The following is a 23,760-nucleotide window of genomic DNA, read 5'->3' as shown; positions in this document are numbered from 1 at the left end:
CTTAAACAATGATACTTTTTACTACAAAATACAATATTTTAATCGCAATTGCGTCGTTTACATTGTGAAATCCGTCCGTATACAATGATTGGGAAAGCGAACTACTTTTATTTAATGTTTATCGTAATTATGCGGAACGGTCCGAAAGACACTAGGAAATCCGTTTTTTTGCAGACTGTTACAAGGCTCTCAGGATCATTTGAGTGTTCATGCGCGTCTGTAAATGCGGGTCTACCTCTTATGGTAATTACATGTTTGTATTTTGGGTTCTGTTATACAAGTTGTGAATAAAACCGATAACTTATTTTCTTACAGAGTTTCAAGAGTTTATGTGTTTGCAATATTCTCCGAACACGTAATTTGTTGTTCCCTTGCGCAAATTAATAAATTATACGATTTGAATAATAAATTGTCATCGAGAGAAAGTTGTATTTTTTTATCATAGAGTTGTAGATAATATATGAAGTAATTACACTATTGTGCAGATCTTTCTCCAAGGCCTTTGAGAAGAGGCTTGTGGCAGCACTTGGATTTCCAAAACAGGGGTATCATTGTGCCTATTTTTATGCCCCAAGATCGAATGATCGGGGGTATATTGTTTTGGCCTGTCTGTCTGTCATTGTTTGTGTCTGTCTGTCTGTCACAAACATTAACCTTGGTTAAACTTTTGCAATAACGTTTGTAATATTAAAGATAGCAACGTGATATATGTCATGCATGTGTATCTCATGGAGCTGCACATTTTGAGTGGTGAAAGGTCAAGGTCATCATTCAAGGTCAAAGGTAAAAGAAAATTCAAAGCGACGCATTAGGGGGCATTGTGTTTCTGACAAACACATCTCTTGTTTTTTAATTAAAATGAACTGAATAAAATGCCGGACAACAATAAATGATGTCTTCAAGACACATAAAATGACGTAATTTAAAACGCATGTAATTAAGAACAAAGGGTATTTGTTCATCAAACAAGCTGTAAATTCAGCTAAGTTTATGATCGATTGTGTTATAACAGGATTACTGGATAACATTAACAGTTGATTCAAATATTCCACTTTCATGTCAGGAAAAAACCCATCTGGTAAGCCAGACTGCAGAAGTGTGTCACGTTACCTTATATGTCATTCAGAATCAGAGAAACATGTAACAACGTTTAATATCAAATTGTCTTTGAATATTAACTCAGCTTTTATGACATATAATATGTTAAGGATTGTGTTGTATGAATTAACCTTTATTTCACAGTTACGGTTACTAGTATGAAATGGAAAGACTAGCGAATGGTAACAAGAAGTTCTTGTATTATCCAGATAATGTTCTGGGAGGTTGATTATTCTATATGTCAATTTATTTAATCATGTTTTTACTAAAAACACATGCACGTGCTTCATGTAATAATTGAAATTTCCGCGATATTCCAATCATCGATCTTCGATCATGATTTACAAGGCAATCTGTTGCAGAATAAGCGGAACACAAGAACTGTTTCGACAAATTACTTTGACAAAGTATGACCTGCAAAATAAACATCAAGGAAGTATACACATAAGTTTGTTAACACGTAAATATCAGCGTAAACAGGTCAAACATTTACTGTGTGTGATACTAAAATTCATTGTTAGTATGCATATACAAATACGTGTAAGTAGGCTTTTAATTGAAACCTTGGCACTATTGTTATCATGAAATCAATTGCCAGTACTCTTACTGATTTGTTTTTAACAGGAAGCCGCTTTTGACATTTGGTAATTGTTTGTTAATTCCAATCTTGGCGAATCAAATTTCGATTATCAGACTTTGTTGAGCTTATGTTTTGTTTTGATATTTTGCCATTTTTACAGTCGTGTAATCATATCATGAACAGAAATAAACATGGTCATTTTTCATGGGAAACCGAAGTTATCATACGGGATATATCAACGGACTTTGTACAATTATGGTTCTTCTCATACGTGCATACGATTTGTTTTGACATGTATTGTTTGCGATAATTACATGTAACAGGAAGATTGACTAAAAAAAGGAATTTGATCATAAGTGCATACTGAGTATCGACGGATAATGCGCAATTATATTTTCTGTCGTACCTGTGTTGGATGGGTTTCGACGATGGTTTAAAATACATTTTGTATACCAAAACCTATTTCATATGATTGAAGATTACATTTTCCTCACTTTTGAGATAAGCAGTCAATATAAATTCCAATACATATAACCGAACAATATATGGACTTATACAGAAACAACTACATAGCATTTATATAGCGCACATATTATTTACATATTCTATTGCGCTTCACCATTAAAAATAAATCATTTAGACGAACAGTTGTAAACAATATATACATTTATGTTCAATAACTTTAAAGCAATCAGAACTTACTAATCTAGTTTATAAAAAGTCGGACATTATATTAATTGTTTGTAAAATTGTTCAAGCAAATGTCTTTTCAGCCTTTATCCAAATGTAAGGCAACGAACATGTTGAGCATTATTTGGTAAATAACAAAAAATCGAAATTTGTATCAACGCAATAAACCAAATTTCATAAATCTTCAATAGGCAGTCACGCCTAGTAACATTTTATTAGCCTCGGGTTATCAAACGTGAATTAGTTTCGGACAATTCGGATTTTAATCATACTTGATGAATCCTTGTTCAATTACGTATCATACAGATCGTCAAAACGTCATACGGTCAATTCCGTATGTATTCGTTATGTGTCGTTGCATACGTCATATTTACGTTGCAGTAATTAAGACACGTGACTTTACACACGGCCAATCTGAATTGAACACGTAACAATCAAAGGTTTCGTTCTTTATATTTGTATTAGTAATGTCAGAATCACATCCACAGCCGGATAGAAGAGGTCGTAATTTCTTGCTTTCGCGGGCGGGGCCCGTCGAGGGTCTTCGCTTTTATCTGGAATTTTACAAACATTTGTTTTGAGTTAAATAAATAGAATTAAACGCACAAAAGCTGAAATGGAATTTGTCTTTGTTTATGTTATTGCGTTATGCACAAACTATGCGACATAAAACTGGCTACAGATTGACAATTCTTAATGTACTCGGGTAGATTTGTCCAACATTTTGGACCCACGTCGGCAAGAAATCTATAAACCTTTTTTGTTCGTCGTTAAGAGATGTAGAATGTTGTCTCTTTGTGATCTTAATTTGTAGTTTCCTCGAGCAGGTAAAAAGATTTCAATAAGGTAAACTGGAGCTGTTCTATTGATTACCAGAAATACAACCACTAAGACTTTCAACAACACCCTAGCTTCTACTGGAAGCCAGTGCAGCTGTTTTAGAAGATCAGTGATTGGTTCTTCAAAAGAATCGTTCAGAACTACTCTAACAGTCTGATTTTCTACTTGCTGTAGCTTCTTGATTTGATATGATGGAACTTCTCTAAAAAGACCATTTGTATACATATTACCAACAACTGAAGTTCTGAAAATATTTACTGTATGTATGTTATAACAAAATACTATATACACTCACAGAAAAAATCTCTATTTTATAAAGCCCTCACAAACACTCTATACATAGCTACATGTATTTCAATCCTGAAATGCAATTGATCGGGATAAAGTGATTTCGTGCCAGTATTATATGGATATAAAGTCTGCATATTAAAGGGACATACCAAAAGTTGTTTACACATATCATTTGAAAAAAGTCATTGATTACAAAAACCGGTATACTAGTATTTTGTATTCAAAAACGCCGACTTACACTCCTGGGGACCGTTTCAATAAGCTCTCGTATGTTACGACTCGTAAACAAGTTTCGGTTATCGCAACTTCCCTTTTAGCGTTTCAATAAACTTTCGTAACTTGCGATATCGAAGAATGCTGACACAGGTTTAAGGAAGAGGCCAAATAATCCCGAGGCTGCATTATCCTGCTTTACTGTGAGCAAGTATTGGTTCATCCAAGGAAACAGGTGTTTGAGTAAGCTTGAGACTTTCAGTGAAATCTATCTTAAACAAATTGGTTAAACTAATTAATAATAATTATTGGATAAAATAAACATTTTCACAAGTTCAATTATTTATTTTAACTGTATACAAGAATTTTTCCAATCTTGATGGTCAGTGAACTAAGTCAAAAGCAACATAACTATGAAACACTAGTATCTTGAATAAAGCAATATTCTACAGAAATGATGCTGATGATAATTGTACACGATGATGAATGATACCAGAGACGTCTCTGATGATACACTATTTCTAAATTCAACTTTCTCTAACAATTGCACGACCAGTTCACTTGCTTCGTTCACAGTTGAAAATAATATTATTCCACTGTAGAACCGTACCACATAAAATAAATGTTCACTGTTTTTTCGAGGCTTCCTTGCGATATAAATATGTTCTCTGACATGTGCAAATTTTTTGCCATATTGAAAGCAGTTCAAAATATGGCGACCAAACCCCCAGAGGCAGATTTAAGCAATAAACCGTCTGTTGATCCAGAGTGCAATTTTTGGCACGTTTTTGTTCCTCCATTATCAAAGTTGCAGACGACATTACGCAACAAAAACACCACCGGATGTTGACATTTTAAATATAAACCGATAGAAAACAGAATCTTCAATTAAGAAATCGTAGATTACGAAAGAGTTTTACGAGGCCATTTACGAGGGGCTTATTGAAGCGGTTTACGAGAATCGTAAATCCAATCACAACTACTCGAGTTACGGTATTGTAACATTTACGATGCTATATCTTATTGAAACGATTCCCTGTCTTAGACAACTAGTACAATTATTTTTTTAACGATTATCATCACTCAAACATGGTAAAATAATCAAGCGTTAGAAACAATTTTCATCGATAATTTGGAACAAAAGTATATTAAAAACATAGCGTGTGACATTTAAAGCACGAATGTTCCAGTCAAACGAAAATTTGTGCACGTTTCCCTTTAATTATGTTCATGAATTTTGATTATATTTTCAATGCATAATACAAAAGATGTCAGCAACTTTAACGGAGCTTATACTACCTGGTATCATAGTAGAAAACGATACTTCACATTGTAGCTGACTTAATAATCATTAAATTAATTGCAGCTGATGCTTATAAGATTCATTTTTTAAAAATAGCCATTCGTTGTGTCACTGCAACCGCATTAATAAACGAACGGACGAATCATTAACGCCATTATTAAATTGTTTTGAAGTTAAAGAGTTGCTAATCGATTGATTCGCGATTTGAGGTGTGTATTTGGCAGGGTTACGCTATTGATAAGGACAGAAAAATGGTAATGGTAATGAGTTTTTGTATTAGTCGGCTGTATTATTTTTACCTGTGTATTTTTATCAAACTCGATAGTAAGTTTACTTTCAGTTCCATTGTAGTCCATGTCAGATAGAATCGGCACATGAACCAGGTCCATTGCTGAGGGTAAATTTTGTAACGTTTACAGATGTCTCAGAACTCTTCACCAGAGCGGTGCCACGGAGGTTGATCTCTGTCGAAAATTGATGACATAAAGGCGACAGAAGATTGTTTTTTTATTCTGTCAAATACAAACACTCTTGCCTAGTTTTTGTGTAATTATTTATACTAAAAAGAACGTGTATTGTAAGAAATTTAACTTGTTTAGACAAATAAGGATCATATAGATTTAAAGAAGAAGATGATGATTATGTTGTTGATGATGATGTTGTTGTTGATGATGATGGGTAAGAAGACAACGACGACGGCAACGACCAAGATTACGGAGAAGGAAATGATGGTAAAGCTTTAAAAAGCTTTCGAATGATGAATTTACTAATAACTATGCGAATTTGTAAACAATTCCTCAAGTACCCCGTATTTAATCTATACCATTTGAACTATGTCGCCCTAGTGGCCTTTGTAAACAACATTTTTTTGTTCAATATTTTTTATAATCATTCTATATAAGAGTGATGGTCGAGGGCATCCCATTCCACACCATACATAGTTCTCAAGCAATTTATGCATACAATAAAACATTTTAATTATTTTTATCAATAGCTTTTGCTTTAAAATACACACAGTATTTGTGTGACTCGATGGCATCTCACTCCACACCGTACATATTTTGTAAGCAATTTTTGTAAAGTACACTAAACACATTGTAAACATTTGATCATCAATAGCTTTTACATTTCAATACAAGCAATTTGTTTTAAAAACCGATTGACACTATAATACTTCTTTAGTCTCCTATCACAGCTTTTGCCAAAGACCCAACAATAGTTCCCTATCTTTACTATCATGCAAATCAATAAAATAATTAATTTCATTAAGTACACGGGAATGCAATGATATGTATTATTTAGCTGCTTTCAAAGTGGGTCTAATTTATTTCATTTGACAAATGAAAATAAACATTTACACCAAAACAAATATTAAATTCAAGGATATATTTGTATTTGCATGGAAAAATATATAGGAAGGCATATTTGGAAAGTTTCAAAAATGATTACAACAATTCTCTTATTAATTGATTGACAAGCTTAAATTCCCAAAATATATTTTTTTAGTATTACTAAAGATGTTTATAGAGCTAAAGTAGCATATCCACTGACAACATTTCGAAAATTGAATATGCACATATTCAAATTAAATATATATGATATAAACATTCATTGTATACGCCGATTATGTGTTAAAATACATTTCTTGTTTACGATAATACTATCGTTTGTTATGTACGTATACATTGGTTGCCTCAAACATAGATGATGATATTATTCAAGCTCAGAAAAAAACATAATCATAAATATACAACTTTAGGGGACGCTAATGGTTTTCGCGGGAAAACCCGATAAAATCAAAATGCGTACTATCGATAAGTCAATTGTAGTCTAATGAAATTATAATTGTAAAGAACGATTTTTCTGGGTGTGAGTTCGAGTCCCACTAAAGACATACATGTTGATGGACATCTGTTTTAAGCGTTTTGTAATTCATATTTCGGCAATGTTTTTTTCTTACTAAATAACGATATGCGCAAAATGAACGAATATGCATTGTTTTAATACGTGTCCATATTGAAGTAAAATACCGTCGATATGCTCGTTTAATCGTATAGCGGTACTTAATGATCATTATATGCATTTAATTAACACTTTAACAAATAGCATTTGAGAAATGATGGACTGGAGAAACCCGCACCCGTTACGTTGCCTTGATGGGAATACCATATATCTTCTGTATTGACAATACAAGTCTTTCAAATGAGCTAGTCGGACCCGGCGTTAACACACGTAAAGAGGTAAATAACATGATTAATGTATTTAGAACATAAACAGAATACGGCCAAATGATCTTTATACTTTCATATGACAGTAATTAGATGGTTTACATCGTAAATTATCACGTGAAACGTATTGGATGTCTAATCGAAGTGACCTATATTTTTGGCTTGTGCAAATAATAGTATCTGTATAGATTAAATGATGTGCGCTGAATTTGTAAATTTAAAGATAACTTAACAGTATTTTCGAAATCGAAACTTACTTCATTAAATGATCAAATTGGCGTGATAAAGATTCAGGTATGTATTCAATTTCTGCTTTTTTTTATTTTGCAATATTTAATTTCAATCCAAAATTTAAATATATCAACTATTAAACATTATATTTCATTATAAACATATCAACTGTTTGTATGAACTCTTTTGTTTAATATGCCGAGTTGATTCTATTTGTGCTTAGAAAAATACCTTAAATCCAGCCTAAGCATAATACATTTGTTACAACTGCAAGTGCTATGCTCACATTGTGAAGTAGTAACGTCGTTAATGTTATAAAGCTTCACATAACTAAATAAAGGATTTTTCTCAAAATCTTTCAAAATATGTCAATAGTTAATACATCTGTGTTGAAAACTGCAATATTGGTCTTATCTGTATAAACATAGCAGCAAATCGAGCACAATAATATGGTTGTTGTAGCTATCGTTTGGTTGTACAGCATCGTTTCAACCGATGCAAAGTAGACGTAAGTATCTGCTTATGTTCCCCAACATCTTAAAAACAACTGTTATGACTTTACAGGCATTTTACCATGGCTTCGAACTTTGAAAACTGTGGATTTTGCTTTAACGAACCCGTGTTTGGTTTCTGCGAAAACTGCACTGTGCGTCTGGGTAAAAAATGCTTCGAATTACACAAAAATGCGCCTGGCCACATTACATTTCAACTTGATACATCGAAGAAACTGGCAAGTGGTCCACTAATAAGAGAAAAGGACATCCATCAACAAAAATGTTCGCTCCATGTTACAGAAAACCTTGCCCTTTATTGCGAGAAACACGATGCTACTGTGTGCGGACGATGTATTCGTACGAATCACATGATATGTAAAGATTCAATCGTTGATCTTCATGAAATCACATTCGACAAACAACGCACCAGTGAACGCATTACGACTCTTAAGAATTTAGAACAGGAAATATGCACGATAGAAAAGCATATCGAAGAAAATTTGAAATCGAACAACGAATGCAAAGAAACATATTTGAATGCCATTGAAAAGTACTACAAGGAATTACTAACAAGACTTGATAAGTTAGTATCCCAGTCGAAAAATGCAGGAAACGTTCGCTATGCACAGAATGAAGAAAATCTAAAAAAGGTTCAAGTCAAATGCAAAGATACAAAACGGCATATCCAAGAACAAACAAATACTATTCAAGAATTGTCAGAAAAAAATCAGCAAAAGCATCTGTATATAATATCGAAAAGACTAGAGAAAGAATTACAGAATTTAAATTCTGTTATAAGGCAGTCTTCCTTGGAAAACACAATTGTCAAATTCAGCTTTGAAAGAAATTCAAAACTTCAAACTTTACTGCAGAATACCATTCAAGAGATAGGAACACTCCAAGAGGCTTGCGAGGGAAGTGATGAGGTGTGTGATCAGCCCGGGATTATACAGGTAATTTTAAATATTTGAATTGTGTATGCACCAACCACGTAAGTGGGCAGTTTGCAATGCTCATATGCGTCCGTAATGTAACGGAATACGGGATATGCATATCTTTAATTAATTACAACCTGTAGATCTAAAACCCTAATGAAATCGCTGTCAAGAGTAATACGATTGAAAACAACCCCTTCGAAGTAAACAAATTGCTTCATTCAGTCCATCGATCCCTTCAAATCCTATAAGGCTTAATGAAAAAGATGTTCTTCATTCTTGTCTGGCTACACCATAATTCTTACGTATCGATATGTTCTAAGTTCTAAGGATGATCAGGTATCCTGAACAAATATAGAGTTGATGAAGATAAGTTCAAAATGAAAACATTCCAGTTTTAAAAGATCTGCACATTTAACCAATCAAGCTCAATATTATCTTTTATAATCATAGACTATATCATAGATCATATTTAAAGAAAACCAGTAGATGATCAATATGAGAATGCACTTTTCAATGTCTTACTTTATAAGTCAATACACACAAATTATAATGACGTCATGAAGACCTCTAAAGCGTCACACCACTTTGTTGCCTGTATTATACTTACAATTATGGTCTTTCATAAATATCATAAACGATGGATCAACTGTTAAGCAAGCACATTCCTACAGAGTTGTTAAATTATTTAGAGGATTACTACACGTGTTAATGAAACAAGACTGCGTTTTAAGTTAGTAGTTTCTGGCTTACATGGACCTTGATCGAATTATTGTTTCGAGGTACGCCATTGTTTTCTCTTGCATGAACGATATTGAAATTTAATAAATGTGAATATGCTTTTTGTGTATTGTCGAATTATCACTGTTTGTCACAAAGATATGCAAAATACGAATTAATGCTATGCGTGAACAAAGGGGTCAAATGCAAGCATTTCCTTGTGTGAAACTTAAATGGTGTGTATCTGATTGTATTATAAACTTCATTAATGTCTATAAAAGGAATATACGATCATCTTTATGTTTTAAACAAATTGCAGATTATGATTTGTTTACCATGATTTTTAAGATTTTTTTTATTCAAACCGTATAATTATCTACAAAGACGACAAAATATGTAAAATAAACAAACATTGTAAAAACAAGTATAGATTCAAGGCTCTGAAAGATTGATATAATTAGCCTCATTTTTATTTTGGATACGGAAGAATTCAACGTAAAATAAATGTTCATCAAAACTAGCTGTCACAGAACATTATATGACACCATAAGTCTAAATAAAGTTCCTCTGTTATGAATGTTAACTCATTTTCAATGTCATGGGACCAGGTAATTTGAGTATTGAAAGGAAATATCAAAGCTTCTTAAGTAAGCAGTATTCGATGTTAAGCGAATGGTTAATTTGACAAACCTCGTAGTTTTACCGTTTGAATTAGTCTAAGTCCATAAAGTAAGTCAATTTAAAGATACAAATGAAGGCAGGTGAGGAGGATACGTTGATAGTTGATAGGCATCCTCTATGTAGGCATCAACACGTTCTATGAAGCATTATATATGTAGGACGAAATGCGAACATTTGACTTATTTAGAACTAAGACCTTCTGAACTAGTCTAAAGGTGGGACAATATCATGGTCAAACCGGAGAAAGTTAACGAGGGTGTGTTGAACGTGTTCAAATACAGCTTGCATATAAATATCAAAGCTTTGTGGGAGTCATAATTGTGTCAGACGGAACGTGTCGTTTCGGTTAATCTCGTATGGACGGGCCAATTGCTATAAGTTTCCAGACATAAACAGATGCCGGGGAATTGAAATATGTTGTTTTCTGTAATTTTGGGCTACAAAAAAACATACAACCAGGGAAAGAATGCATTAAATAGCAGAAATTAGGAACAATGATTTAAAACTAAAACATCTTACTAACATAATCCAGTGTTGTTCTTATGCGCTTCCTGTAAGAGCAAAAATGCGAAACACGATCGCGAACTACATTGCATACCATAAGTAGAATATTATAATGTTGTCTGCTACCTATTTTGCATGAAAATATTGAAAAAAATAGCTGAAATGAGTAAAACTATATGGTGGCATGTAAATTTTGGCTTTGACAAAAAGACATGACAACAAATCCTGTACATTCAGAAAGATGACACAATATTGTAAAGGTATAAAACCAAGACACTTGGCAAAGACTTCAACGTTCCTTTCTAACTTAATACTATATAATCATTCTGTTGGCAAATAACTTAGTTATCGTTTAAAACTACTCATTTGCAGCGCAGAAATAATGTACCGAAACCTGAGCACATTTTGACGTTATCGTTCTCATAATCACACAAATAGTAATTACTCCATACAAGAAACTTATTTCCACATTTTCAATATTTTTCGTCCACTCATTATTGTTCTGATAACTGGCTAATTAATAACACGGGATTGTGGTTTGACAACTATGCATCATAACGCAGAAATTGCGATCAAATAACATCGCCCTTATGAAATGAACTGCTGTTTCTTTTTTTAGCATTATATCATTATTTATTACACTGGTTTGGTTATATAAAAACCGTTCGAATGTCTTAAATGAAATATGCATTTATCTAGTAACCAAAACGAACAAGTTGATGAAAGCGAAATAAAACTATCAATATTGCAGTGAAATTCAAACTACCAAATTTGCACCAAGTAAGAAACGAAAACTAAACAGCGGTCAATGCCATCACCACCGCCGCCGCCACCACCACAACCACCAAAACTGTATCAAATGCTGGAAACATTACCCCCGTCACCACCGAACCTAAACAACCGCCAGAACCATAACCATTACCGCTATCATCAATATAGCTGCGACCACAATCAGCACTAATATCTCGTCACAACCACCACCACCACCACCACCACCAGCAGCAAAACCGAATATACTGCTCTATAGACAACACCGCTACAAATACCTATATCGCCACTGAAACCACCACCACCACCACCACCACCACCACCACCACCACCACCACCACCACCACCACCACCACCACCACCACCACCACCACCACCACCACCACCACCACCACCACACCCACCACCACCACACCACACCAGGACCATTATTTCCTGGTTTATTTTTCTTAAATGCATTTTCATGGACTGGGTATGGATATTTATGTATTGACGGCATCAACACAATTGTTATTAGTCTAATATAAACGAACTAACATTCCATTTGTTTGCCTCAAATATTTTAATGGATAGTAACAACGAAATTGTTTACCAAATGTAACAGTGTTTGCATTGCGATAACCATTTATAATAAATCGATAAAAGAGAACTATGTTTTGATTTGCTGCGTAAATTTCATACAAGCCTGATCGCAGTATGCTCATTCTCTATTTTATTATAATGATATAATGGTGTGATATTTAAATAAATATGAATAACTAAAAATAAGTACATATAAATAACATAAAGTACATTATACACTCATTGAATGAAGTATAATTCAAATAAAAGACACGAGTTGCGCATCCACGAGGCGTTTCCAACTATGTTGTAATATTGACAAATAACATATATGAAACATTAATAATAGTTTTCAATATTCTCAATTTCTAATGTGTGTAATTTCTTTTAGATTGAATGTCCTCTTAAAGAATCAAATCATCTACAAAAACAACATTGTGTGCACAATGAACATTACTCGACGAAACTTGTTCTTACATCAAAAGGAGACTAAAAAGTTAGGTAATCGTGTAATATATAATATCGTTTTTGCAAAGTTTTCATAAAAATTGATACAAAATATCATTTATAAGTTTAAAACCAAAAATGAGAAGTCGGTAAATTAATTAACCTTACATATTACCAGATTTATAATCATACTTTAGTATATGTAAATTGTTCTTTTAAAGCTATATTTTTGTAATCATTTATACCTTAATAGGAAAGAAGCACCATTCGACTTCGTTCACAAGGGAACTTGTGTAATAGATAATACGGTAATATAAACTCCGTGCGTATCGCAATATATTAACTTCGATCTATGACGAGTAGGAGAACAAAAAACACATTTATCGCATTAATTTATACGATAATACGTTTAAAGTATTTTGTGGCTTTACTTCGATCAGATTGGTAGCCGTGGCGTAGTAGATATGGTGCTCGCCTAGCGATCGGGAGATCACGGTTTCGATCCAAACTGTAAGAGCATTCTTTAGATTTCACCCTAGAACTGGTTCCACCCAGGGCCAAGACTCATATGTTTATAACCATTGAATAGTCAAATTGCGTCGCTGCTTCAGAGAAGCCTGCAATTAATGGGAAGAAGAACATAAATATGTGTTCAAGACAATTATTTCCTGGTTTATTGTTAATAAATGGATTTTTAGAGATTGGATATGTATATGTATGTATTGACGGCCTGAACACAGTTGCTATAAGTCTAATATATTCGAGCTTAAGTTCCATTCGATAAAACTATAAGAACGATTAGTAATCGTATTTGATCAAAACTACGAAATACATCTACGGTGAAAACTATCTGCACTAGCTGGAATAAAACGTTGTAATGCAAAGCCAACATTTTGAAATACTTTTTCAAGATATGAGCGATATAAATGTGAAAGATTATTCATTTGATATATAAATGCACTGAATGTGAAAACGGGGTCACATATTAGGACTTTATTTTGTTAAATGTAGCTGTGACATATCAATTTGGGGTTTGCATTATATTTGTATATTACTATTCTTGTATTATCGATTAATTTTGATTGTCTTAAATTTATACGCTTAAAGATAGGTAAAGACATCACAATATGCATGGTCATGAGTAATGGTATATATAAGAATCTTCAGGTATATGTATATCACTATAAAGCACTATATATACTGGTCTTTGAATACTTTTACGCCAGGTTTCATATTATTAATCGGTCGCAAAAAGAGTTTGCTTGTATCGGAGGAAAATTAAATAGCATAAATATTCTACACAGTAAGGTTTGTTTGATAGTTTAACGCTATTTGCCTCGTGCAGATGTTTATTGTCTACCTTTATGGGAATACATAAATCGGTATGTAAGCACATACATACTTTCTCAAAACTGCGTTCGTATTGCAATATCTTGATAAGTATTAATACTGTTGATCATTTATATATTTTAAAGCTACATGGAATGTAATGTAAGTAGATCACTCTTATAAATACTAATGAACAAGTAAATAAACATATATAATGATTTTTAACTGCTCCATTAAAGAAATGTGTTTCTCAATCATGGAACGTATTGTTAACATCGTGAATGTTTGTAATTCCAGTTTCATTGAATGTGGATATAATTATAAGAATATGAAGCAATGGTGTGTGTGTGCTTGGGGTGGGGTGGGGGAAATCATGTTTATTAAAAGGTCTGTGTAACTGTCGATTTAATATTAACAAATATGTATTTGATCTGAACTATTAAATCATAGAGTTTGAAAAGTTTTCTAAGGTATGAACGATACGAATTCCAAAGGTAATTGGTCTGAAAATGTATTAAACGTGGATAAATATTTTAAACTTTTCGTAATTAATAAAGGGAGTTGTTTTTTATTTATTAAAATATGTTTATAACAATATAGAGGTAAATAAAATATTATATTTGAACATTTGGAACTCTACACCTTTTTAAATTATGTTTATTATGTTAGCTTATATTAAAACTTTAAATAACAAGAAATATCTTTAAAAAATATTAACGGCGTTGATTGTGGTTGGTGTTTATTAAAGGTAAAGAAATGAATGAGATCAAGGATAGCGAATGTCTTTTTCTGTGCGGTTCTTAGCTGCATCACACGCAGTACGGGATGTTACGAGGAGTTTTAGCGGCTTATTTTACATTATTACATATTGCTGGTCATAAACCTATAGATACAAAACAGAAAACCAAAAGAACAAGAAACCGTCTGAGACAAGTGATGCTCCCCAAAGTTTTTTTTGTCACAATATTGCACTATATATTCAGATAAAAGGAAACGTCTTGAGGGCACAGTAGTTGGGGGGACAATATTTTTTTATAGAAAATTTCAAAGAACCATAACTCTGAATAATCATCCGACCAGAACCCGCTGATAATATGCACATCTCCTCTTGGTAGTGAAGCTTCCCATTAAGCGTCATTGAATTCCGGTCATTAGTTGCTGAGAAATAGCCCGGACAAAAATTGCACTATATGTACAGTTAATGGAAAATTTCAAAGGTCCATAACTCTGCGAAAAATCATCCGACCAGAAACCGCTGGTATTATGCACATCTCCTCTTGGTAGTAAAGCTTTCCATAAAGTTTCATTGAATTCCGGTCATTAGTTGCTGAGAAATAGCCCGGACAAAAATTGTGCACGGACGAACGGACGGACACACGGACGGAAACACGGACGGACACACGGACGGACGGACATACGAAGCGGCGACTATATGCCATATGCATAATAATTGAAGTGAAATTAAAACATATGAGTCAACCGGCCACTCGCGAAATATCCGTACATATTTTAAATATTTATACGCGCGTTCTTCGAACAAATCTGTTTTAGTTGTTTGTCGGGCATTTCTATTTGATTCGAGTATTAACAGTATCAAGAATCATCGCGCTCAAACTAAATACATTAGTCAATATGTTGGAATAATTCTTGTTAAATTGATTAAAAATAATATTTATTATGGTATTGATGAAAACACATAAAGAATCTATTATTGACATACCATATTTATATCACTGGAATTGTTCATTTAACATCTTTCTGGTCTAAAGAAAAATCCAGTTCACCTAGTTCACGCTATAGCGTGTTTATTATATAACGCAGCGATGACCTGTATATAAACTCTGAATTTCACACAAACTAACCACGAACTGACGAAGGTGTAGAATCTACGCACAAATTGTATTGATGTGAAGAGTTGAGTGTAAAACTGTTCTATCTATCATGCCTTTTCATAAGAGATAAAATTGCTTCATGCTGCACACGCAGTAAAACTGTGGTAAAAAGACGCGGCCATGTTTTCAATGTTCTGGTGGTATTCTCAAATCAGCCAATGGACTAAATCTTCCCATCGTTTTCTTTGTCTGCTTCTCTTCATCAACCTCTGTACGGTGCCTTGTAGCACTGTCTTGGAAATTCCTCATGATCGTGAGACTTGCCCATACCTCTTAAGTTTCCGTATTTTGACGGTGGTCAGCAGATTGTCGATAGGTCCGACGGTTTTCTTGACTCTGTTTCCGACTTCCACGTTGGTGATGTGGTCTTTGTAGGATATGCCCAGGAGTAATCTAATGTCCATGGATGGTGGGTGATCTTCTCTAAGTCCATTGTAAGTGTCCATGACTCGCAGGGGTACACACATATGGACACAGCTTGGGCGCGGAACAGGCTGACTTTTGAGCTGATTTCTATGTGTCTGATCTTCCAGATGGTAATACGTGTTTTGAGCGCTGCTGTGGATGTGTGACGCTGGCGAGTATTTCAGACATTGATCCTGTATCCATGACAGCTGCTCCAAGGTATTTGAAGCTGTTTACGGTTTCCTGTTTTTCGTCACAGACCCCGATGCCATTGCTGGTGCCGTCGATATTGCTAGTTATCAGATTGGTTTTCTCTGCACAGATCGTCATCTCGAATGCTGTGGATTTTTTTTCCAGTCGCTCCACTAGGTTGTTGAACTATTTTCGCTTCCGGCTAGGCCATCTATGGTATCGACACAATGATTGTATTCCAAACGAGCAAGATTGGATAAAACAGCAACGAAAAAAATCAACACTATATGTAATTGACAATATACAAGAGCCCTTAACATGAAATAACATTTATGATAATTAGCATACACGTGTTGCCGTGTAACAGTAGCACCTTTAACTTTAATATGGTATGTACAACATGGACACGAGCAACGAGTCTACACATTGATTAGACATATTCATGCATTAGTTGCAAAATAGCATTTGTTTTTATCTTTAAGCGCTGCAAATAATATGTCAATTGTTCGCCTTTTATTTCACTCTGCAAACAAATCAATAAATAGCATAGTTGCATTATTTGATAACTGTGCAGCATCTTTAAGTAAGCTCTCAAACGCTGAACTGATGCTGGGGATTATGCTCGTGTGTATTAAAATAATTAATCTTCGAAAAAAGTTGAATGCAAAAAAAGGAAACACATGTTTACAATACATAAAAAGAAACTTCTTATTGAGTAACGGGTAAATATTGTTAAGCTTTACTTCAAACATATTTGTTCAGAATAAATATTCCATGATTTTAAAAAAGAGCATTAAATGTAATTTCATAAATTTGATATTAACAACTTGTTTTGTGGTGTTTACTTAAAATGAAATTGATATCAGTTAAATAATAACGAGCTAATCTTTCATTTAAACAAAACACGAATTGCGTAGCCACGACTGTAAATACATGTGTTTCTATGATAGCCAGTGAAATGAGTATTTGATAATTCAACACAAACTATTGATAAGCTCCACCTATTTATTTTTAGACGATAACTACAAATGAATAGTCATTACTTGTTTTGTTTCTGTAATTTACTTTTTTGTATTTCTTTAATGTCGAATATCTTTCTTCACACCAACAACAGAGTGTGCAATATCAACAAAACTCGACAAAACTGGCTGCGACATAAAACAAACTTGTATAACCAGATTAAAACCTACAGCTGTATTTTGACTATGCGTTCGGTTTGATTATACACATTTAATTCGATGACTGGCATCTAATTATCGCAAAAGCATAAATATTTATATATATAGTCGCTAAAGAGTAATTTGAAAAAGAACATACATGATAAGACTTAAACATAACATCATAAAACGCAGCCATACCATAAACTCATGGTTCAAACGTTTAACAAATATCGGTATTAAATATTTAAAATTAAATAAACTGTGCGTTTCCAAGTCTTTATTTAAGCACCTTTTCTAAAACGAAACGAAAGACCTTCATTAAAACTTTAAGTAATATTATGCGCATTGTTCACCGTTGAATTAAGCTAAAAAGAATTAACAGGTCAAAGGAGTTAGTTAACATGTGGTAACCGTTCAATTATCTGCAACTCATCTTGCTACTAGTTGTTTATAAAAAAATATATTATATTCAATATTTTACATGACTGTAAAGTCCTATAAGCCGAGCGAAACTGTCTTTTTATTAGGATCGGAGTTAGTGTTAGTGTATGACAAGCTGTTCGACGCATAATCCCAAGAAACTATGTTTCTCATGTGAACTGTTCTCGCTTGAAGATTGCACATGGCTTCCAGATCCCAAGTTTTCAAATAAGAACCTAGGTTTTCATGAGAACCTAGAGAACCATGAGAAACCAGGTTTCTCATGAGAACCTAGGTTCTCATTTGAAAACCAAGGCTCTGGTAAGAACCTAGGTTCTCAGAATGAGAACCTAGGTTCTCATAAAAAAACTAGTTTCTTGGGATTATGCATCGAACTGCTTGCCATATCCGTGGTTTTCATTTGGGAACCATAATTTTCATGAGAACCTAGGTTTTTATGAGAACCAAGGTTTACAGAATTACGCGTCTTTAATACTAAATCTCTGGTTTTCCTTTGGGAACCATAGATTCTCATGAGAATCTAGGTTTCCAGAATTACGCGTCAGACGGCGTAAACTTGCTCGTTTGGAATACAAGACACATTTTATTCAGGGCGCAGGATCAATGGGGTTTACATATGATTACACACGGGCTGGACAGATTGAAAACACGCCGTTAAGAACTTTATTTTTGCAAATATCTCAAGTTATTGAAATATGTTTGCAAAGTCTTTAATGCATAAGTTGTTCTTGCAGTGTGGGCCGATATCTTACGATTGAATAAAACGTTATTATACATTATTAATAGAGATTAAACTTCTATTTATACCATAATGATAGCTTACTATATCACAAACATACTTAAAATAGAAAACTGTACCGTACAGTCGTTTGAGGCAGCGTGTATCAAGCAATGGGAGACAACTGTAAGTGAATCATGGTAAGCGGTTCAACGCAAGAAACTAGTTTTCTCATGAGAACCTAGGTTTTCATGAGAACCTCGATTCTCATAAGAAACTAGGTTTATGAAATCCCAATAAACCAGGTTTTTTTATGGGAAACTAGGTTTTCATGAGAAACTAGGTTCTCATGAGAACCTAGATTTTCATAAGAACCTAGGTTCTCATGAGAAACTAGGTTGATGAAATCCCAAGAAACCAGGTTTTTCATGAGGACCATGTTCTCATGAGAACCTAGGTTCCCATTTGAAAACTTTAGTTTACGCTAGAGAACCTACGTTCTCATGAGAAACTAGGTTTGTCATGAGAACCTTAGTTCTCATAGACACATATAACTTAGGTTCTCATGAGAAACTAGGTTTTCATGAGAACCTAGGTTCTCATTCTGAGAACTTAAGTTCTCGTTTGATATCCAAGGTTTTCTCAAGAACCTAGGTTCTCGACAGCTTTTCGCGTCGTTCTCTCTGATAACCTAGGTTTTCACGATAACCCAAGATTTAATTTGGGAACCAAAGTTTTCATGAGAACCTAGGCTCTCCTGAGAAACCGCTTTCCATATTAATGTATCGTATGAATAGATATGAACGAATCTGCATTAATACTAAATTTAGATTCACATCATGCATGCATGGTCAGTTGTCAAACGAAAGAGCGGTTGATATTCAAATGCATTATTTTACTCTTTCCGGGATTTTGTTTTTATATGTTGATGCTGCATTAAGAAATATAAGTGTATATGACGTGAAAACACTAAAAAATAAACAAAGGTTGCGATAGACACCTATAAACATACCATATACGGATAGATGCGCATAATATCACTTTAAGTAATTGAGAGGAAAACAATTGCCTAGTCCTACTGAGTGACTGATATATAAAGGTCTTCATTGAAAGTAGTTTGTATAACGTTTTACCAGTGAAGAAATTACATTTAATTGAATCTGTATTTACAAGCAGAGCCTGCATTTAGGTTTTTGTGTGTCAAACAATTTTAATTCATATTCTATATCACACAATTTATTGAGAAAGCTTTTTATTGTTAATGTCTTTGTAACTTATATGTTATAACGGAATACTGTCTTTGTAGACATAAATATAATTCATTTTTTGCATCAACTTAAGAAAATGAACAAATTTCCAAAGGATGTAATTCTAAAACAAATTTTTTTCTGTTAAAAACGGTCACTCTTTCTGCTTGTAATGTGATAAAAACATTAAACCGTACTTTTTGGCTTATCTATTTTTTTCGATATGCTATAATTTAAACGCTTAAAAAAGTTGTTAACGAAACATATGCGTGACAATGATTAATGTTATAAATACGAAACCTTTGTGCTCGTAAATATTTAGGTCCTTTTATACCTTAACGCCAGGTTCTCATTGTATTAATCTGTTTCCAATAAATCAATAATTTGCTTGTATTTGAGGAAAATTTAATGGTACAAATATATTATACAGTAACTTGAGAAAGGCATTCTGTTTTGTTTAACTCGATCAGCCGCTCAGATAATTCAGATAATAATTGTCTTCCTTTTTGGAGAAAAAAATTCGGTATGTCTGTTAGCACATAAAATGTGTCTAAAATGCTTTCGTATTGCAATATCTCGATAAGTAATAATACTGTTTATCATTTCTGTATTTCAGACAGACATACCAAGTGCTGTAAGTAGATCACTCTTCTACATATTTATGAATTTATACATGTATAAGTAAATAAGCATACTGTAATGTGTTTAACTTCTCCATTAAAGAAATGTGTTTTCTCAATTATTGAACGTATTGTTAACCTTATCAATGCTGTTAATTCTAGTTTCATTAAAAAAGATATTATTATAAGCACACCCAGTAATTTACATGTAGAATAGGTGTTACACATTTAAAGAGTTTTTTTTTAAATAAAAATATGTTAATGTGAATATAAGGATAATAACAAAGTTAAATGTAATTATCATGAAATATACACTTTTTAGATTGCTTTATTAAATAAGCTTATATTAAAAGTATATATTTTAAAAGCCCGTCAACGTAAGTGTAATTAACAAACATCATAAGGCCAGTTTTATAGATTCACCCGCATTGCAGCTTGTGAAGAAGTTCATTGTTTCCTGTCTGCGAGAAAATAACTTTAAGAATTTGCTGAAGTCGCGCATAGTCTACTCGTGTCATGTAATAAATCAAAGCGCTGAATGCAAAACAGTTGTCCGCTCTTTTAATGTATTTTATATCAAAGTCAACAGAAATGAAGTACGACTTTTTAACGTGGGAAAATCCAACGGGAGATTACATCATTTGTGTCCTCACATGGCTAATAATGAGTTTATTGTTTCACCATCGAAATCAATGGTATTTTAATATCTTTTTGATTAACGCGCATTTTTCTGTTGTCATTTTTACTTCACACACGTTTAAAGCCGCGTTATGCGAATATGGGTCGTACGGCGTTTCGGTCAGCGTAGCTCAATCCCAGTCTGCGCAATCCGCTATAAATCACGCAAGATGTCTTAGTTTCACCAGGTAGCACCTAACTAGACTTCGACATGTGCAGGCTTGGCTTTAGCTACGCTGGCCGCATATGGCAGAAGACCCATTTTCTCATGACGGAAGTCTTTCAAATCTCCTTCTTTCTTATAATTTGTAACATTTACGCACAATACTTTACGATAGAAAATTGAAGTTAAAACGTATTTTGTAAAGTAAACTGGTAAATGTCGGTAGACTATTCAGTCTTTGATGAAGGATTTCCATACCGACTGACTGAGTACGGCAAATATTTGTAGTTAGATAATTAAACGATTCCCGTCGTATTATGTCCCTTCATCACTTTTGAATAAGGTTTGCCGAAGGTGCGTGATTTCTTAATTATGTTAAAAAAATCATGGCTTTAATCAAACAAGTTTCCAAAAACAAATATATGTTATCACTTGTAATCGTAAACAGTATTTATTGCATTAAATAAATACTGAAATTCAGACAATATTAATGGTTATATTAAACATATATAGGTTTTGCTTTGCTTTTGTTAGATAATACAGTAAAACAAAAACAAGACTGCCATATCCACCAGTATAAAAATGTATGTTCCCCTGGCAACGTGCTAAATAAGTATTCGAGCTGCCAGCAAAAGCCACACAACGTCTCTTTATGTCGAAATATAGATACATATTTATCTATGTAAGGTTATTAATTGTTTTTAACATCCTAATTGTTGTTATGAAAAATTCAATATAAAACTTATTTAAGCATTAAAAAACGTTAACATTCCAAATCAAATTCAATTGATTGTTCAGTTCAAAGAAAAATCTACAAATGAGATATCTACTTTAATCTCTAATTCAATACCTCAAATAAATATCCGAACTCATGTAATCAAGCGGACGACATTTTCTATTGCTATTCAGTTACGTTTACTTTATAGAAATAGCCTCTGTTTGTAAATATCTTTGTAATGCCTTAATTTGTTGATTCCCGTGAAATTGAGCAAAACAAATATAACGACATTACTTAAATTGACTGTGCCCTGCATTGCATTATTTGAATATGCTCTGAAGGCTCAACATCATTATCCTAACGTTTATTGTGTATACTAAAGACATTAACGAAAATACAATGTTCAACTATTCAGTTGGTACAAAACGTTGTCACCAAATAAGTATTTAATACAATTTATCTTTCCAGGAAAGTACATGTCAAATAAACCATCTGCTTATGGATTTTCTAATGAACTATTTATCTAATAGGAAATAATAAATGACAGGTTGAAAGGTCAGCGAAAGAGCAATTAACATACTAATTTTAATACCGTAAACACAAATGATAGTTGAAAACAAATACAGTTCTCTTACAAGCCCGTAGCCAGGGTTTTGAAAAGGGGGGTAGCGAATTTTCCCATCAACGATTTTTATTGAGCAACTTAGTGGCTAGGGAGGCAGGTGCGGGAGGTTTGGAGGTCCTCCCCCTAGACAATTTTGAAAAGGAAACGTAAATTCCTGCATTCTGGTGACTTTTTATCGGTATTTAAAGACTGAAGTTATGGAGAGTCTTTATATGAAATTTCACTTTCATTGACCATACTCAGTGACTGGTCGACATGAATTGACCATACTCAGTGACTGATCGACATGAATATGATACAACATACATGTATTCCTTACAAACGTTTTTCAATAACCACTTTTTTCGATCAGTCATGATAATACAAACGGAATATTACGCTAGTCAATTGTTCCAAGAGTTTGTATCACTCGAGTGGCTTGTGTGATGACGTATCACACGAGAGGCGGAGCCTCGAGTGTGATACGAAATAGCACAAGCCACGAGACTGATTCAAACTCTTGGAACAATTGACTCCCGTAATATTCCTTTTATTATATACAACAACTAACGAAAACAGTAAACACTTGTATATTTTACTTTAACAAAACTGACAAAACAATAACTCAAACGGTACGCCATAGTTTAGTTAAGACGCGTATGAATAAAGTTTATGTAAATTAACGTGTAAACCAGGGACCTATAAAAAACAAAGGGTTTCGCTACTCAATGAACCGAAGAACAAGCTAACGCATTGTTACGCAAAACAGAAACGAGACTTGCGACCCAACGCAACTTCGCGCGACGATGCAAAATTTCACAGCCGCCATTTTGACAGAGAGACCGTGACAAAGCGATCTAGTCAGAATAAGATTACAAATTAACCAAGTGTTGCCAACAAAGAAGTATTCATTGCAAAGGTTTGTTGAATTTGAGTCATCTTATTGTGTTATTTGTTTTCGACTATGCTTTGTATTTACTAATAAAAACAACGGTGGGTAGTTTCACCA

The 23,760-nt window shown here is 33.5% G+C and overlaps 1 protein-coding gene across 24 annotated transcripts in view; it reads left to right on the top strand.

Moving 5' to 3' along the window:
- The first annotated feature begins 7,392 nt into the window (after window positions 1-7,392).
- LOC127842803 (tripartite motif-containing protein 45-like) overlaps window positions 7,393-23,760 on the top strand; it is a 203,529-nt gene continuing 187,161 nt past the window's right edge. For all 24 annotated transcript variants that reach the window (XM_052372535.1, XM_052372536.1, XM_052372531.1 and 21 more), the window contains exons 1-3: window positions 7,393-7,537; window positions 8,039-8,921; window positions 20,585-20,602. In XM_052372535.1, the coding sequence (XP_052228495.1) occupies window positions 8,049-8,921; window positions 20,585-20,602 (891 nt within the window). In that variant the 5' untranslated portion in view covers window positions 7,393-7,537; window positions 8,039-8,048. The remainder of the gene's footprint in view (window positions 7,538-8,038; window positions 8,922-20,584; window positions 20,603-23,760) is intronic.

Source organism: Dreissena polymorpha, chromosome 8 (genome assembly GCF_020536995.1).
Source record: "Dreissena polymorpha isolate Duluth1 chromosome 8, UMN_Dpol_1.0, whole genome shotgun sequence".
Taxonomy (NCBI): Eukaryota; Metazoa; Mollusca; class Bivalvia; order Myida; family Dreissenidae; genus Dreissena; species Dreissena polymorpha.
This window is presented reverse-complemented; position numbering and strand designations above follow the sequence as displayed.